Genomic DNA, 19,078 nt, shown 5'->3' with positions numbered 1-19,078 from the left:
GGTTGGTGGTGGTGTTCCCCCCCCCCCAACCTTGGCACATAATGTTAGTGGGGAGGCAAACACACACGTTTATGTTAGGGAGCCACTATTGTACACAATTTGTGGCCTGGTGTGGCTGGCAGGAGGGAAAGGGCGGGCATTTCCCTGTCTTGCCCATTAAATCTGCATTGCCCCAAGACAACACCATGGCTGTTCTGCAGTGTCCCATCACCGTACATGAGCCCAGACGTGGCAGGTGTCAATCAAATGTATCTTGGAGGTGGTGGTGGTTGGGGTCAGGGGCTTGGGGGGTGCTTTTTTTAACAGGGCTTGGTAGGGAGGTAGCCAAGGCAGAGTAGTTTTCTGGCATTGTTGTGGCTTTGAAAGCAAGTCCAACAAAAGAGGGTTGGGAAGGGGTGGGGCCCTTTATTCCCAGTGTCCACCCCAGCTGCTCGCCCAGCTGCTGGCGGGCAGTGGGTGGCTCTGCGGGTCCCAGGTGCTGCCTCATGGGTAGAGCCATGTTTTCCAGATGTGCTCCAAAGGACAAAATCCCATAGTCCCTTTTTGGGGCTTGCTTGGTCCCTGCTCGGTCTGCCTCTAGGCTGGGGGGAAGGCTGAGTCCGGGCCATGGGATTTTTGCCTTATATTGTCACTCACTCTCAAAAAATATACGAATAAATAAATCTCTATTCAGGTTGATTTGTATTTGTTTACCTCGGTGTTAGCTACGACCTGTGTTTTTGGGAGCCATTTGGAATTGAGGGTTGCTGGTGGGTTTGGTTCACACACACCCCCCCAGGTGCTTTCAAGAAAACCGCGTGTGACTTGCCGGTGACAAGCAGAGGGCAGGAACGTGACCGATGCCGCCTGTGTCGGGGTTGGGCTCCAGTGTCAGTGTCGACCTATTAGTTATTAATGTTCTGAGGCTTTCTAGTACACAAGCACCTATATACTATATCCCTCTCTATATATAGATATACAGATATATGTATTTTTAATATACATATATATGTATGTATGTGTATATCTATATATAAAAACATCTGTATAGGCCACACAATTCCAGACCTCTGAAAACACAGGCAGCTTTAATTAATAAAGTCTTGCACTTTTAGCATATTTGTACATAGTAGCTAAAGCCTGGTGGGTATAATCAGGCTGGTTTGACAAACATAGTGAAAAGTTACTGTATATATTGTATATACTCCATGTAAAAAAAAAAAAGAAAATAAGAAAAAATCTTAGAATTGAGTATAAATCTTGGTTTATTTTATATGATGTTGAATATAGATACATTTATAAATGTTACTATTCTTAAAAGTATTTTGTAATGGGGAAAAAGGAAGTGTCTTAGGAAGATGAGCAGTAAAGATTTTATTCTTTTCTTGAATCTATGTCCCTGCACAGCTCCACTGAATGGGAGCCCGTGCATTTTGACAAGCTTTAAACAGATTGTACATAGTATTTAAAAAAAAAAAAAAAAAGAAGAAGAAATAAAATACTACTTGTAAGACCTCTTACACAGTATGTGCTGTTGTTATTCCCTGGGTGGTATGGGTCTGGTGGGGATCAGAATCTGCTCCTTGCTCTCCAGGAGGCACAAGAGCACCAGCCGTCGCGTATACACGTGTATAAACAGCTGAAGGGATGGGGCTCAAGGCGGAGACTTGGATTTCCATGGCCATTGCCAGAAGCAATAGGGGCAACACATAAATTAGAAAGAACAAGGCATCGGAGTCAGAGTAGACATGTCTGCGCACTGTAAATGTTTTAATCTGGATGCAAAAAATGAGTAACGGTACTCTTCCTGGGGTAACTCACTTGCCATCCCGGCACTGAAGCAAGTTCAGGCTGTATGCAAGGCTAAACTAGTCCCAGGCTTCAGAATCTGGGTCTCCTCTTCGTTTTTCCTCCACTTCTGGGGAGGCTGGTGTCCTAGCATGATTTTTGGCTTGGTCCTTGCTTTGAAAAGCACTCACTAAACGTGGCTTTAACATGACCAATGCTCTTGAAGGAACTTCTGAAACATCGTGAGAAATAATAGTGCCTCAAACACAGATTTTTTTTTTTCTTAAGTGAAACATTTTTATTTAACACCCAGTTTGTCTTACAGTACTGCTGCATACAATACATTGTATAAAAAGCCAATCTGCCAACACAAACACGTGTTGCCTTCTTGGTAAAGTGACAAAGCTATAGCAAAAAAGACAAAATAGCCTATTTTTCTGGAAACAAATTGGAATATTTCTTTTTGTTTTAGTCCAGATAACAACTGCGATCAGCAATCAAGAACCTTGTATGGTACAACTGGATGAGAAACTTCTAATAAAATCAACACACAGCTATTTCCTAGTCACTGTGGTAGCAAACTCTTCTAAAAAGACATTATTATCTAGCCATTAGTGATGAACAAGTAGCTTGTTTTAGGAATGGACGGAAACACAGAGTGCTTTTTCTGAATCACATGGCAGCGACCATTTCCACGTCCCGGGAAATGCTACCGGTTGAATTACAAGCAGTTCTCCCCCATGGTGGAACGGGCTCGTATTTTCATTACTATTAGTTGAGCTATTCCCTCACCTCGTGTGTTCAAGCCCCGAACTCGGCGCCCACAGAGGTCAAGCAGCCAGCTCCTCGTGGTGGTCAGGGCTGCCACCATTCACCTGGAGCGCAGGGAACGGCCACAGGCTCCCCGGGCAGCACGCTCTGCGTTGCAAGACCGAGGGAATGTGGCAGCTCTGCTGGCCATCCCCCTGGGCTAATGATTACGTTTGACAAAAGGCATCTTACGTGCACAGCAACAATAATAATGGCCCAGCCACTAGAAAGGACTGCGCAGCGTACGCTAACGGCCACTGCTTCAGGGTAAATAACCATGGCATAGCTGCCAAGTCACACTGGTGACACCGCAGCAGGTAGTGCAATTTTAAAACTGTATAAACAGCATCACTAGTTTTAGCAATCTATATCCTACCTACAACTGTCTATTTTGTACTGAATGATGCACATTTATTTATTTCCTATGACTGAACCAAAAAAAATAGAGAGACAGATAACTTCATGAAAACTGTTACGGAAAAAAAACACCATAGAGAAGTGAAATGACACATCAGTACTCACTTAACCGCGCTGCTTCCTGTTGGTGAATGAACTGTTCAAAGTTCAAAAACACTTCTAAAAACTTCCAAGTTACAATTTTAATGGAAAGTCCCCCCCTTCAGAAGTAGCTGAGTAATTCTGGGTCAGACTCTCTGCAACCGCCAGACTCCTTGCTAGCACTTCTGCTTAATTCCCAGCGACATGTGGCAGCTGACCTCCTGCAACAGAGGCGTGCGCGCCCGCAGCGTCCTAATGCGACGTGATATGAACCTGGGTTCATCTTTGCATCACCAAGAACTTCAGACGGCCAAAAACCGGTATCGCATGGGGATCTCTGTCCCTGACTACGCAGGGCTTTAAAGTCAAGGCATCACCCTTCGGGACGGAAGAGAGGGAAAGAGCTTCTATTGCTCTAGCTCCCCCAATCCCAACTAAGCCTGCGCGTATTTGTTAGCCAGGCTGCCTCCACAATAGGAAAGGGAAGGAAAGGAGCTAGACTCTAACTCCAGAGTGACGCTGTCGCAAGCAAAGCACAAGTGTCCCTCAGTGTTATGGCACACTGTGTGTGCCCAGCAAACACACCTCTGGCTCGCGCTCCTTGGAAACAGCGGGCATTTGCTACATCTAGATCTCCCCAAAGGATCAGCCCGTGACCCACCGTCTCCAAAAGGAAGAACCTGCCGGTTAGGCAGTTGCCCGAGTGCTGCCAGCCTGCTGGAAGCGACCTTGCTCCACCCTCCGTCCTGCTGAGGCTGGACGCCTGGCCACTCTGACTAGTCTTGCTGGATCAACCTGCAGGTGTATTACAGGAATGATTTAAAGACTTTACCCTTTTTGGGAAAAAAGATAAACTAAACAGAAAATCCATGCGGTTAATAAAAGTTAGCGTTCCCCTACATATCCTAACTTCTCACCTTAAATCTATTTTTTATATGTGTGTGTATATATATATATGCTGGTAATCTCTCTTTATACATAGATATGATAGCTGACAAGAGCTACTACGTAATTGGTAATGGCTCTACAGTCTCTTGGACTGACACTAATAGAAAACGGTGTTTTAAAAAGGCGCTCAGTTTTGCATAACCAAACCAAGTAATGTCACAAGGCTATTGTATTTTGCAGGTTCCTTCAGTACAGTCTTCTGTACTTAGATCTTAACATCTTGGCTCTCAACCAAAAAACGTCATTGAGTTTTAAGACTTTCATCTCTCTGTGCTACCTTGCTTAGCAAATAGTTCATAGCTTTGACTACTTCTTGAAATTAACAATATCTGTCATAAACCTACAAAAGCTTTTTGGACGGGCAGCTGCATCTGTTTTCATGGGGCTCCATTAATTTCGGCACGGGTAGTTGCAGAAGAATTACTCACTGAGCAAACCTTATCTGAGTACGTCCCGGACGAGAACAACAATATCATCTGCTTTGTATTTCTAAAACGACATTAGGAAAACAGTGAGTAGATAAATTTTAAAAGTAACACAGTGTTGCTCTACTTTGCCTCAGAAACATATCTATATGAATGGATAAATTAGTTTTTATATTTTACGCATAAAAATACAAATCAGTATTGTATCAAGTGTAATTGCTTTGTGAAGGCTTCTGAAAAAAGCTTCCTCATTTCTTACATATACAATATGGTTTTTGGAGTTACTGTTCATTCAGTAAAACTTTATTTTACATTAATACCTGAGAGTATGGGGGAGAGTAGAAGAAATAATTCATAAATTCATTGCTCCTGATCAAAACTGTATTCTTCAGAAGCAGCATGGGAACTTTAATACTAATTGCGATGATGGTATTTCACCATGTGCTTGTAACACAAGTCAGAATTTCATTTTATTCTTCACTTGTATTAGTATTGCAAGAAAAGCCTCAGTGAACGATACCATACCCATTCTGCTTCTTTACAAAAAACACGCACAGTATAAAAATAATGCTGCTCTGCAGAGAAAGATTGTCATACAGGCGTTAGAAACAGCCATTTTTAACTAGTTTAGCAGAGAGTCTCAGATTACTTTGTTGTTGTTGTTGTTAAAATACAAGCTCTTCCCCGCTTTCTCTAAACCCATTCTAGCACCAGCTACCAAAGGTTCAAGGTCAACATTTATCAGCATTATCACTGGCAGAGCTTGCCTCCACAGGATCTTTACTGTATAATTTTTTATAAATTAAAAATTTCAAGTCAGATTCCAGAGGATTTTCTTGTTGCCATGAATCCTGGCAGATAGAAAATATTACAGCAGCAGTAATCCAGAGAGCTATAGAAAAGAAAGAATAATTACTAGGTTGAGGTGTGGACTCGGAGTAGGCAAAGGAGCAACGGCCATCTGTCCCTAGCAGTTCAATAGTCAGCATTCAGCTAACTACGAAGCAGCTAAAGATGGTCTGTGCTCGGGCTTTCCAAACACAAGCAAAACTATACATTTCATCAACATGCTCCTAAGAAGCCAACAATGGCTCCTCTTGCAAGATGAATGACAACCGCCACGTGGTCAGACAGATTTAGCCACTGCCTTCCCTTGATTTCAACAATCTATACTAGCTTTTGCACCCGTGTGCAGCCTGGATAACCAAACAAGCTTCCATCCTTTTCACCTGTATTGTAGGAGGATTGGTATGAAAATGGGAAAAAGAACTCATGTATAGGCTGAGCTAGAAAAGCAGGAAACCAGTTCTTGCAAAAACTGAGACGCAGGCTGGGAGAATGCAGTCTGCAAACTGCCGATGAGGGCCTGGAATCTGCAAGGGTCCAGGACCATCAGCAACACCAAAGCAGAGGAACTGAGAGCAGGGCAACTTTCTTCTCTAACCTCATGCTCTTGTGCCTACCATAGCCTCTATTCTTAGTCTTCGCCCTGCTCTGATCCCAGTCAACATGCAAGTTTGGAAATAACTAATTAAACTAACCTGGAAGACAACTTCTAAGCTGTCAATAGTCCTTTTAAGTGAAAATGGCTGGAAGTCATTCCTTCTATCACAGTAATAGAAGTGAACCCGGAGAGCACGCACTGTAACAGTTGTCATTCAGATAGGTTTACAATAGGTCACATCCAGTATTTCCAAGCAATGTTGCATATTTTAATAACATGGTAAAGAGTTTATTATTCAGTCCTTTTTTTGGAGTGAAACTTATGAACAATGCAAGAAAGTGATTGTGCTTCAAACTATTTTTATTTACATTACATACCAGTAATCTGATATTTAAAGCTAACTCTTCGAACTCCATTCTCTATGTAAACACCAGACTCAATTTCCATAGTAACAATCTTCATTTGTATGCGCTTTATGTGGTTAATTCAGAGTCAAAGGTAAAGAAAATTACACTCTGGTTCTTGCTTTAAGTTGTAAATGTTTAGCACTCTCTATTTTAACTTTTATGTCATGAGGTTTCTCAAAAAATCTCACAAAGGCTGGCTCATTTAATAAGGATGCCAGAATCTGTTCAAAGGCAAAAGACCACTCATGGTTCCCTCTCAAACTCTGTGCTTTGCTGCCTTCAGTCTGCTCAAAGCTGCTTTCCTCCTGCCCTTTTCTGGGGATTTCAGCAGGCACCTCCGTAACGGTAACTGGACTTTTGACCGGTGATGTGGGACTCTGCAGTCTTCTCCCAACTTCTTCCATTTTCAGCAGGAGGCTGGTAACCACCGCTATAGCCCGATACAACAGTTCCTCCTCAGGATCCCCATGGAACAGATTGTACAGAGTTTTTGAGAACTGGATGAACTGAGACTACAGAGAGATATAGAGGAGACTATTCAGAGAACAGCAACGCAACTGTCCTTTTTCACTACACATTGTGATCTCAATCCAGTGCCTGCTGCTGCTAGGCACCTGGTACAACAACTGCTATAATGACAATATGGGCAGGGACCAGCCCTGACAGTAAACCTAAGTTTGTCTGAAAGTCCCTCTCTTCATAAGCTTACAGTTACAGCAGTTTAAAAAAAAAACACAGTCTAATGATTAATGTGAAGGTCTGAAATTTAAGGGATCCTACAAATCCTTTAGAAAACTACTAATAGGACTTAAAGGATAAACAGCAGTCAAAAATAGACTTAAATAAGACTCAGACAGACAGTTTACCTGATTCATTCTTGGCAAATCCTTAATGTTTTCTTCTTTTTTGAGAAGTTCATCTTGCCATTGCTTCAGATATGCCTGAATATCAACCTTCCCCTTCCCTAACGACAAAAAGAAGAAAAAAAAAAAGTGAACAAACAAGAACTTCCCATGAGGGATGATGAGCAAAAGAACTGGCATCCTCAATGTCATTCCTGCTCAACAGAGTGGTGGGGCCAAGGACTAAACAGGATCAGAGTTTACACTACCTTCTTACTACTACTTACATTCTTCTTACTACACTATCCCTGGAGGTATTTAAAAGACATGTAGATGAGGCACTTAGGGACATGGTTTAGTGGGCACGGTGGTGTTGGGTTGACGGTTGGACTCGATGATCTTAGAGGTCTTTTCCAACCTCAGTGATTCTATGATTCTATGATTCTATGATTCTTGCCCCCTAGGACTATATTTATAAAAGTGGATATAATATTAGCTCTATGCTAGAGATGATGTTACTCAGTATACTTTGTCACCACACACTTCCCCATCTCTGCTCCCCGAAAAGACACACAGTTACCAAATGTGTCTCCAGGATACTTTACCTTTTTCTGGGCTGCTCTTCAAAGAATCACTTTCAAGACTATACCCCACAGATGAAACTATAGTTTAGGAGGAGAAAAAGAAGAAAGAGTTATTTGAGAAAGGAGGACCAATGGTTCATTTCCTTTTACCAAAATTCCTTCCTTAAGGAGCAAGACCCTCACCGACTCCCATGTTCTCAACACAGATTAGGCCAAGAAGAAACCACATGGTAAGATTTGCATACTTTCTATAAAAATAGAAGCCACCATGAGGCTGAAGATCACAAAAGAAACTGCAACCAGTTATATCAAGCAAATAATCTTCATAATGTTCATGGACCATGTCTTGAACAGTGGTGAGAACAGTACCCATATATTACAGATAAGGTACTTTTGGATAGTTTTTAAAAACCAAAAAGGATCTGTTTTCCAAAGAAGTAAAACCACACAGCTTTCCAAACAGTATTTTATCAATTCCATAAACTTAGACTCCACTAAACTTTTTTCAGCTTACTTGGTTTAAAATGGAAACAAAGGATTTTGAAACGCTTGCTTATGTGCCTCAAAATAATTATGGATTTGGATATTTTATTTCTTGAGGTAGGAAATATCATCCCTTTATGCCTTGAATGCAAAAGTGAAATGGCCATCACTTCAACAACACTGCAACAGGTTGCCTACTATCTTTAAAATGGTTAACCAATACACTCCCCTATTTCCATGTAAACACCCGTGGCCTTTGAATTCAATCATCAGACTAGCTACCTACAAATTCTACACTACTTTATGAAAATCTAACTATCTACAGAAGATCTTCACAGAGGATTCTTGTTAACAGTGATATGATTTACTGGATTTACTAGTTTTCAGAAAAGCGCTCCCCATTTTTCACCACAAGGTAATTAATAGATTCCTTCTAATATTCTGCAGGCAAAGCCTCACACTCTGGAGCTTACCACCGAGTTGGCTGAAGTGGATCAGTTCTTCTTTTGAAAGATCACCACCTTTGGAAGGGCTTAGAGATTCTACTTCAGTAAAAGCTGCAATAAATAAATGAATAAAGTGGTTTTGGGGCTCCCAAGCATTACCAAAGCAGTGATAAAAAGCAAAAGCTTTGTACAGACAAATGGTCCCTACGACGAGAAATGACGTTGGAGCAGATTAAGTCCTTCCCAAAGAATACGTCACTCTGGAAGAAATACACATCTGTATTACAGCTATCAGACTGTACTGTAGCCAGGACTGGTGACAACAGGAAGAAAAGTAAAGCTAAGAAAAAAAAAAAATGCAAAGATGATAAAAGCCAGCAACAGCCCTCCCCAAATGCCACCGCCTCTCACTTACCTGGAGGGATGTGCAACTTAAAAAGAAGCTTGAGTTTGTCAGTGAAACTTCCATTATACATGGTATCTGTTAGAGGAAAGAGGGAAGACAGTCTGTTCAACTGGACCAAACTTTAAAACACCCTCTTAACCTAAACAAATACAACCCAGGGAGGCTGGAACTGGACATGTGTCCTATCTTACACAGAGTGTAATTAGAGATGAAGCAGCTGAGCCTGGGGTTTGCCTACACCGAGGAAAGAACACTAGCAATGTCTATGACTTACTAAAATGAAACCACAGCACCAAAGAAATATAGCACTAATGTCTTCTCAGCATTTTTCCTTAAATTTTTGTTTACTGAACAATACCACTTTGAAAGCAAGATAAAAAGAACAGAGCAGTAAGTCAAGAAAACTTTCAGTTCCCCAGAGATATTAAGGCATTGGTCATCTTGCACGATCTGTGTATGAGATGGCTTAGTATGAGGAAGCATTTATCATCAACCAAACAGGCTGGGCAATGAGATCATACCACTTCCTAATTTTCTGATATTTTGATGGTAAAGCCATATTTAAATTTAATCTCAAATAGGAGATTATTCGCCAGGGGATTAACATCTCAGAAAAGTTACTAGTTTGTAAAGCCTTGTGTTAGCTATTTTATGGTGAAATACAGACAAGAAAATGAGAACACAGTTCTGTAACTTAAAGCCTTTATCATTCACCTAAATAGTGTAGCTCCCACTCTCAAGCTTATAAATACACTTTGAGCATTTGGCTTGCCATTTAAACAGTCTTTGCATTTAATGTCACGTGATAAAAATTGGACTATTTGACCCTAAATTAAGAGACTAGTCTCCTTAGGCTCTTTGGATAGAATATGGAAGGTGATACACTCCAGGACTACTCCCAAGATGGAGTTCCCTTATGAATGCGCTACATGTGTGTGTTATTCTCATACCAAGAACACAGGCAAATTGTTTGAAGTTTATAAGGCAATCAGAGCTCTCATCCATCAGTCTGAATGTCCACAATGCAAGCGAGTCTCTGTTTGCACAGTGTGACCAGGGGCTCAAGAGATGACAGAGAACCCTGAATTGCTGGCAATCTATCCGATACTGGTCAAGATATGGCAGACTGGCATCATGATGTTGCAAGACAGGACTATTTGCATTCCAATAACAGGAAAGAAAGTGCTCCTTCTGCAAAGGAAAGATAAAACATTAGATTTTCTGAAACAACAACCCTCTCTGGGTGAAAGATGTGGGAAGTTAACTATGTAATTTGATTTAAAGCTGACATGTAAAACATATGTTGAATCTAGCTTTTACCTCAATTTGTTAAAACTGTTTCACACCCGTAACACAGATCACCATTAAGATGGATGTTTGGTAAGTGAGGAAAATGGCACATTACCTTGAATAATTCATAAAGCTCTTCAAGATCACTAGGACTGAATTTTACATCCTGGGACACAACACGTAGCTGAAACAAAATTAAGAGAAAATTAATTAATGAGTCTTCCCTCTTTGGAATAAGCCTGTAGAATAAAGTTATGGGAGACTTAACCTTACGTTAAAAGACACTGTTTGAATATTCCAGGTTTTGGCATGTTACAATTAGGAGTAAGAATATAACTTTTTAAAAGCAATCAGAAGATTATAGACTGAAAGAAATAATTTCTCCTAAAAAAAGGGAGCTTCAAGCTAGTCACATTACTTGCATACGTGGAGCCTACACTATGAAACCCAGGAGATAAAACTCAATTATTTATTATGATATAACATATAGCTTCCTTTATAATGGGCAAATGCATGTTCAGCTCTCAACAGTGAAGCTGAATCCTCATTTTTTAAATTTAAAAAAAAAAATGCTCACAGCTTTTTAAAACAAAGTTAGCTACAAGACCAGGTTCCATCTTCACCATATGTATGTTTTGTAAAATGAAATACAATAGTTATCATCTTAGCACAACCAGCAGCATTTAGTATCAGTTGCTACAGGCCACATTTACCACAAAAAGAAGCACTGCTTGTTAAATAGACTAGTACTATCATCAGTTATTGGAAATGAGCCACTGAATAGGCAAACAAAGGAAGCACCTTGCAACCTCCACCTTCCTTCAGGAGTCTGAACTTAAAGGATGATATTGGCAGCTGAAGAGCTACCACACCATGCACGCATTACCAGACATCCACACGCGCCACAGACAAAAAGCAACCCTTGTTGAATGCAGTACAATAATCTCTTCAGTGACATTTGGGATTGCTTCCCAGAGTAAAAATGCAGGTGATTAATTGTTTTACTGTAGCACTGTGGACATTTTACAGTGCTCTATGCCTTTAAGAGAAATGCATTAACAATTTTAACAACAGCAGATAGAAATATAGGCCTGTTCCAATCAATCCAAAGTGTCAGAGATATGCCAGCCTTTAGAAGTTGTCCATGATGGTGTTACTTGTAATGAGACCAGAAGGTCATGCTGTGATTCACAGACTGAAAATGTCACAGGCCAAACCTCAGTTAACAGACACCCTGCAGACGAGAGGGATTTCCGCGTATAAAATTATATATTTGGCCCTGTAAAAAGGAGCTCTTCTATGAATTTTCCAAAAGGAAACAAATTTTATCAGAGGGAAGGGTTTAGCTCTTCCAAGTCACTCACCACATTCTGCTTGGTCGTAGCTTCTAACATCTGGATCACATAAAGCCTGTTCCTGCAGCGCATGCTCTCAACGTCCTCATATCGAATATCACCATATCTCTACGAAGAAAAGTATTGTCCCATGAAATCAACTGTTGCTAGATTTCATCTAAGCATCTAAGGTGCTTAGATAACACCTAAGCAGACATTTTTGTCTTTCTTGCATCTAAGTACAATACAGGTATGGACACAAAGGAAGATCCCAGAAACTCTGAACAAAAAATCATTTATTAGAGCACTAACATTCTCCCTAAACAGTGTAACTTTTAAAAGGGCAGGTGTTTCAAAGAGTGATGGAGAAAGAAGAAACCGGAGTAGTTCACTGTGTGGGAAGACAAAGGAAGAGATTTTACCGCATGTCGGCTCCATATCCAACTCTGCTATCACATGGTGACTACTACTGCAAGGTAGCAAAGTCTAAGATGTGTACATTGTCAGGGCTTGAAGTTCACCCTACTGAACTTTAGAAATTAGCTGAATTAATTTCTGAACTGTTCCTAGCTACCTCTGGAATTTCTGAAGGACAGGGAAGGTGTCTGAGCATTGGAGTAGAATAAATACATTTACCTTTAAAGAAAAGTGGGATAGTAGGCAAAAACTAGAAACAAATTCCCAGAGAAATCATGGAACAAATTGTTAAACAATTAAAATCTAAATAGAAAAGATAAATCAAAACGAGCCAACATTCTTTATCAAGATCACGTGAAATCAATTTAATTTCCTCATAGGAGGAAATTCAGTCTAGTGTGTAGGACTGAAAACAGCAGATAGGATACATCTTTACTTCTGTAAGGTTTTTGACACTCTTCAGCAACACATGCAACCAGGAAGACATGGTCTAACCACCATCACCATGCACCAGGTGCACAACTGGTTCTAATACCAAACTTTGAGAACAAATGAGTGATAAATGCCCAAACTGGGCGGGAATTTCAGAAGTTTTTTGTGTTTTGTTCCAATTTTCGGCAATGCACTTTAAACAAGGTATGAAAAACTGCAACACAGTCATAGAGTCTGAGCACATAAGCTTTGAGGAAAGGTTAGAGGAACTGGTTGTGTTGAATCTAGAAAAAGAAAAGATCAGAGTTGAAAGAGTGAACAACAACAACCTAATAGCAACAAGGAATTGCAGAGAAAACTGCAAATTGACTATCCTCAATAGCGCTTTATGAGCATCCAAGAGGAACTACACTGGATATTAGGATATTTTCTGACAAGGGCAGAGAAACCCTACAATGGGCTAAAGTTTTTGCAGATTCTCTTTTGTTGAAGAGTTTTAACAACATTAGACATTTTTCAAGGATGATCTGGGTGTATGCTGGACAGGGAGCTGAACTGGATGACCTATGGAGTTGTCTTCCAGAACTGTATTTCTATGTTCCTGTAAAGACCACTACCAGCATAGTTCTGACTTGCAACAAAGAGGAACAACAGAGAAATTGCATCTCTGAATCATAACTCATCCACTGGTCTGGCGTCTGGGCACTGATAGTGTGCAGTGGCCTCAGTAAGAATATAAACAAGATGTATAATCTAACTCTGAATTACTGCGATGTGATGTTACACGTTCTTCCATTCACTAGTTAAAAGTGACTTCTTCATACCTGATTAGACTGCCAAAGAATGAGTCTTGCATTTGTGCCTGAGTCATAAAGGCATGAAACTGAACATCATTTTGAAATTCAACTCCGTATCTTTTCACTTAATCTCATTTATCTTGTGAACACCCATGCAAAGCAACAGTATCACAAAGAATATCTCTGTTCACTTATTCATGATTTGTAACTAGACCAATCTGCAGAATGACAAATCTCCACTGCAGCAATCTTCCCATTTCGAAATTTGTTTTATTTTATTTCCACAGTGATATGAAAATAAAACCCTTCACCGCAACAGAGTTGTGTTGAAATTAACTGTCTGGTCAAAATGGGAAGCAGGAAATTGACTCTCACTTTGTATCAGCAGTTCTCAAACAAGAGGTTGTGACACTTACCGGCACTGAAGACATTCAGTTTCAACTGAAGATAAAAATTTGCATCCAAAAAAGGGCCTATGAGATAGAAATGGGGATACGGGCCTAGAAACAGGGCTGTCAACTTGGAAGTGGGAGGTTCAGGTTCAAGGATCTGCCCAAATCGATGTTCAAAAGCCATACCAAATCAGAGGCTATTGCTTTGGTCCAGTCACCTGCCTGCAAAGGCAGGGGAAGAAGAAAGGGAGTTTCTTTTGCTTTGTCTTTCAGTAATGATTCCTTCTATGTGAAAGCTTCAGCTTACACTTCAGAATGCAGTATACAGCACTTCATTATTTGCCATCTCTGTTCTTTATTCTGCAAGTATTCATCCTCACTGTGAGATCTCACCATGACAAGACCCATAATAGTTTGCAACTCTTCTTACAAGAATCTTAAAGCATTTTACAAACATGATTCTTCAGTATAACATTCTTGTGAAACAATACCGATAGCAGAAGCACAGACCTTTTATATGATTAGCCCAATGCTATAAAGACACTTCAAGAGAACTTGAATTTCTGATTCTTGTCTTTGTTCACCCCACTAAAGGCAAAGCCCTCTCCTCAGTAAAAATCAAAAGAGACAGTTCCTAAATTATACAAATTACAGTTAGTTAATCTTTTCTGAGTCAAGGCCAGAACATTTTTCCAAAAGAGATGTATCGTGTATCTTTCACTAGAATCGTATGACTGAGAATCAGAAAAGAAAAAAAAAGTATCATATAGATAAAAGAAACCAGCTAATAGAAAAAACAAAATGTGAACATATTTTTTCTCTCCGCTTGCCTTTCACCTCAGGTGGGCTGAGCAGAAACCTACCTACAAATGGATTAATACCCTGATACAAATCATGCCAAGGAAGGAAACCCCTCATGCAAATCTGAGGACAAAAGGAGAAGGAGAAGCTAGACTTATTTCCTCCCCAATGCAGAGCTGCAAAGCTAGACGCTGCAGAAATCAAACTTTCAAATTGAAAGAAAGTGCTAAAAGATCATAACTGGTCTTCCTCACCCAACACATCTCTAAACAGTCATTTAACCCACACAACAAACTACTCAAGTACACAGTTTCCTGTACGGGTTGTCATGTCAAATGTTACCGCTATCTGCAATGTGCAGTAATCAGTCTCAAATTGGTAAATGCAAGGGCCGTTTCTGCTGTACTTTGTCATTTAGTTGACATACTAATAAAGTGAATGAGGGATGGCAATACACGACCTGTGATGAACCTAGGGAACTCCACTCAGGACAGCCTAGCAAGCACATTCCAGGCAGTTAAAAAACCAAAACAATACAAAAACAAACCTATCCCATAACCTATAAGGTTTTCAGTGAGGCTCAAAAAATACAGAGCCCAATTTCTACCAATCTAGACAGATTTTCTACTCTAGTCTGTACAATGCAGCTGCATTATTTTTAAGGTAGCCCATGCAATGTAAATACTGCATGGGATGCAAAAACATACCCAACAAGAACACATACTTCATTTGACTCTCGGATCAAATCAGTAATGTCCACTTTTGGATGGTCACTCTTTGTATTGCTGAGGTTGGAGCCCTGCTGCACAGCTGGAGGCAAAGGACTGTCTTTGTTAGTGACACTGTCAAAAAATCTGCACAAAGCAAACACACGAGAAATCAGCAGGAACCAGTTTATCACAACAAAACGGTAACATCAGCATCTACTGAAGAAAAAGTGCACAGAGAATGGGAAATAGCAAAGAGTATCAGCATGAGTAGCACAAATATGCTGTAATAGGAACAAAGGTATACAAACATGGGAACTGGCTATTCAGAGAAGGTTGTAGAGCTTCTAGCCTTGGAGTTTTTAAGACCCAGCTAGACAATAACAGGGCTGATGTGATCTAGTGCTAGCGGTAATCCTCTTTTGACTGGGAAGTTAGACTAGAGACTTGCCAAGGTCCCTTCCACTTGGCATTCCCCTCGACATTCCCCTGGTTCTCTAATCCACCTAGCGAGGTTGTAATACATAACTGGGAGAGAGGAAAAGAGGCTTGTCCTGAACTGTGACCAAGGCAATCTTAATTCCCTCATATGCATAAACCAAGATATGCTTGGTCTGCACCTATTCATCATACCTACATAACCAGCCTAAACAGATCCATTATGGAGGCTGGCCAATTCCTTTGCCAACATCAAGGAACACCCATCTACGGACTGATAGCTTGCTTTTTCTTGAGGAGAGGCCAACTACTGTAATCATTTTTTAAATATACCAGCATGCTGCAGGCTGGATTAACTGTGCAACAAAAGTGTTTCAGCCAGATAAAATGTTGAAAGCAAGAGTTCAAAAAGAGTTCATAATAATCATCAAAATCTTGGGTGTCAAGTGGAAACAGCAGCTTGTTTGGTTCAAGCAGAAATTAAAATACCACCACACTTCTAGATTTTAAATTGTAGTACGTTTAAACTGGGTGAATGTGGTCTTACTGTTAGGTTTTTTTAAGTGTTAAACATTTAAATGAGTACAGCTAGGTTTTACGATAAATACCAGGCTGCATGGTCTCTTCTAATAAAAATTAGATTTTCCTCGCTAATTCTGTAGCTCCTACCCTATTTAAACATGCAACATTTAAAAGTCTCACTAAAAGAAAATTCTTATTATCAGTTCTTAACAGTCGTAACTTCGTGACTCCTATAGTACAGTCATTTTGCTGTTTTAATACTCCACGATACACAATCACAGCAGAAACAACAGAATTTAGGTAGGTAGTGAAGCAAAAACTGTGCAAGTTTTGCTTGCAATTCATCAGTTTAAAATGCACTTTATGTTGCATATTTGAATTTATTCTTTAAATGCTAATATAGAACAAACATCTGGTCATGATTGTCCTCATTGTAATTTTTTTGTCTTATTTCTATTTTAAGCCATTAGCAGCAGAGGAGCCAGTAGCGTAAACTACAAGAACTGAGCTGTAGAATGTGTTGTCGGTAAGCTGATGCCCGAACTGTTTGGAACAGTCTTAGTGTGCTCTAGATTACCTCATCATTAAGGAAAGCCACCTTCTGTAAGTGACATAAATTCCAGGCAAAAAACACATTGCTTTTACTTTAAAATACACAAAATGGCAATGGTTTTAGAAGAACTTTAATGGAGGATGGGATTTCAGAGGATCCAGGCACACTTTCCTGCCACCCCTTCCAGAATTTTGGCCCGATATGAACACTTAATTCCCTTGAAGCCTTTGGAAGTCTTGGCCAGATGTCTCCTCAGCTGCCCCAGAATGACTTATCTATTTGCAATTATAACAGCTGCTACGCAGCCCATAAGAATAAAAGTTACACTGATACCTGTTAAGTACAGTGACTGCTTCTGCATCATCCTTACAAGTCAGCAACTTCTCCATGTTGTATTCCAGCACTGCAAGACCCAGCTGCAAGATTGCCTTTATTCCATCATAGAAGAAGCAGTCCACCACATTGACTGCACTTTCAATAGGCAGCACACTGATAAAAAGGGTAAGGAACCAGGAGAGAGAGACCGAGGAGAAAAAAGTCATGTCCGTCATGTGGTCTGTCAACTGAGGCAGATGAACCCTGATGAGCTCCTCAAACACTGCCTGATCTACCAAGGCACCTGCAGGGAAAGGATAACAAAACCACCACCCAAGTCTTAATACAGAGAAGCATACTTTTCTCAGAGCACCGGCCAGAAATCAAGCCCCTTTCCTAATGCAACTTTGTTGTAAAAGCAAACACAGGCCTAGCTGCATGGAACCACTGGCTTCGTTCCCTATGCTGGAAGCTATGCACTCTGTGCATGGGTCCAGAGCCTTGCTGCATGCTGTAAAGAGTGTTAGCACTTTTGTGGGTACGTGGCTACTTCCAATGATTCTCCTGACAGCCAATACGTGCTCTCTACAGTTAGAGAAACTTCATGTCCAATTTTCTTCTAGCATATACACCTGCAAGTACTGAGTATGAGATCAAAGAGTAAGTCTGTACCTGGAGTAACTTTTTCCTTTATTTAAGCTGACTACATTTCAAATAGATAGTATGAATTGCAGTTATAATTCCAAAAGAACAGTATAATAGTCTAATTGACTACTTCCTGAGTAGTTATGCCTAGAATAACGACAATATCTGAAAATCATATCCACTCCTGCTTAAGGAGGAGTCTTGGGACGTTCTCTGTAACTTCCATTTTCTACTTCACAATACTGAACCAAATGCAACAGTTTCTCTCCACTGTTCAGCGTTCAGCTCATTCCTTACATTTGTTCTTGATGAATGATCATTTATATTCAATTCTAAACAGATAAAGAGACAGATGGATGTTACCAATGATTCGACGATTGAAATAATCGGGTAGCATCCTTTCACACACAGCAACCAAAAGCCAGAATGCTTCCTCCTCTTTAGCATAGAGCAGAAGTACTGATGTCAAAATATTCATTGCCTGTAACATTTAAACAGGAAAGGAAGCATTTACGAGGAAAGATGGTGAAAACACAACTGTTGTCATTCGTTAAAATTTGTATTTCTGAAAGCATTTTACAGCACATTTCTAGAGTGCTAGGATAACCTACAGCCATATCCAGTATAAGACTTTTACCTCTATATTATTAAATACAGAGCATAGTATTTAAACTCAAAAATATATTTAAGTGCTAAAAGTCTAGTAAGAATGCAAAGGCATATATGAAGTGGACATGACAACATTTATCAACAAATTCAAGTACAATGTAAAAACTCAAAGACATTACCGCATCTTTCAGGGAGGGCTGGACCCCCCCCCAGCCATATCCAGTATAAGACTTTTACCTCTATATTATTAAATACAGAGCATAGTATTTAAACTCATAAAAATATATTCAAGTGCTAAAAGTCTAGTAAGAATGCAAAGGCATATATGAAGTGGACATGACAACATTTATCAAAAAATTCAAGTACAATGTAAAAACTCATGTAACATAGTGGGATGACATAAGCAAAGTAAGTGAACCACTGAGCAAGAAACCATTACATACTTACGTGATTGATTTTATGAGGTGCCATCATAAGCTAATATTTAGACAACCAACGCTAAGAGTCTCAAAACTGCTGTACCTGACAATATCCAATTTGGGGATTCCTGTATGCATAAGCTGTAAGAACTCTCCTGAGTGCAGAAATTCCTGTGTCACTTTGAAAAGCAGGATGCTCAGGTAAGGAGCGACGTAAATCTCGTTCAATTTCATCGGTAGCTAAAGTGCACGTTCCTAAGGACTTTTCCACCAACTCAGTGTAATAACCAGGGTTGGATGCCATATCATTTACAGCACCTGCCAACACATTGTATTGCACAGTATTA

The 19,078-nt window shown here is 40.1% G+C and overlaps 1 protein-coding gene across 1 annotated transcript in view; it reads right to left on the bottom strand.

Moving 5' to 3' along the window:
* Positions 1–6,151: 6,151 nt before the first annotated feature.
* The window catches only part of TBC1D8B (TBC1 domain family member 8B), a 30,989-nt gene continuing 18,062 nt past the window's right edge, over positions 6,152–19,078 (bottom strand). The window contains exons 10-21 of the mRNA XM_009275380.1: positions 18,835–19,049; positions 18,067–18,184; positions 17,077–17,362; positions 15,248–15,377; positions 11,715–11,813; positions 10,466–10,534; positions 10,011–10,251; positions 9,070–9,135; positions 8,682–8,765; positions 7,747–7,803; positions 7,166–7,263; positions 6,152–6,811 (exon numbers count right to left, since the gene is read on the bottom strand). Of these exons, the coding sequence (XP_009273655.1) occupies positions 6,401–6,811; positions 7,166–7,263; positions 7,747–7,803; positions 8,682–8,765; positions 9,070–9,135; positions 10,011–10,251; positions 10,466–10,534; positions 11,715–11,813; positions 15,248–15,377; positions 17,077–17,362; positions 18,067–18,184; positions 18,835–19,049 (1,874 nt within the window). The 3' untranslated portion in view covers positions 6,152–6,400. The remainder of the gene's footprint in view (positions 6,812–7,165; positions 7,264–7,746; positions 7,804–8,681; positions 8,766–9,069; positions 9,136–10,010; positions 10,252–10,465; positions 10,535–11,714; positions 11,814–15,247; positions 15,378–17,076; positions 17,363–18,066; positions 18,185–18,834; positions 19,050–19,078) is intronic.

Source organism: Aptenodytes forsteri, unplaced genomic scaffold (assembly GCF_000699145.1).
Source record: "Aptenodytes forsteri isolate BGI_AS27 unplaced genomic scaffold, ASM69914v1 Scaffold143, whole genome shotgun sequence".
In the NCBI taxonomy this organism is placed as follows: domain Eukaryota; kingdom Metazoa; phylum Chordata; class Aves; order Sphenisciformes; family Spheniscidae; genus Aptenodytes; species Aptenodytes forsteri.
This window is presented reverse-complemented; position numbering and strand designations above follow the sequence as displayed.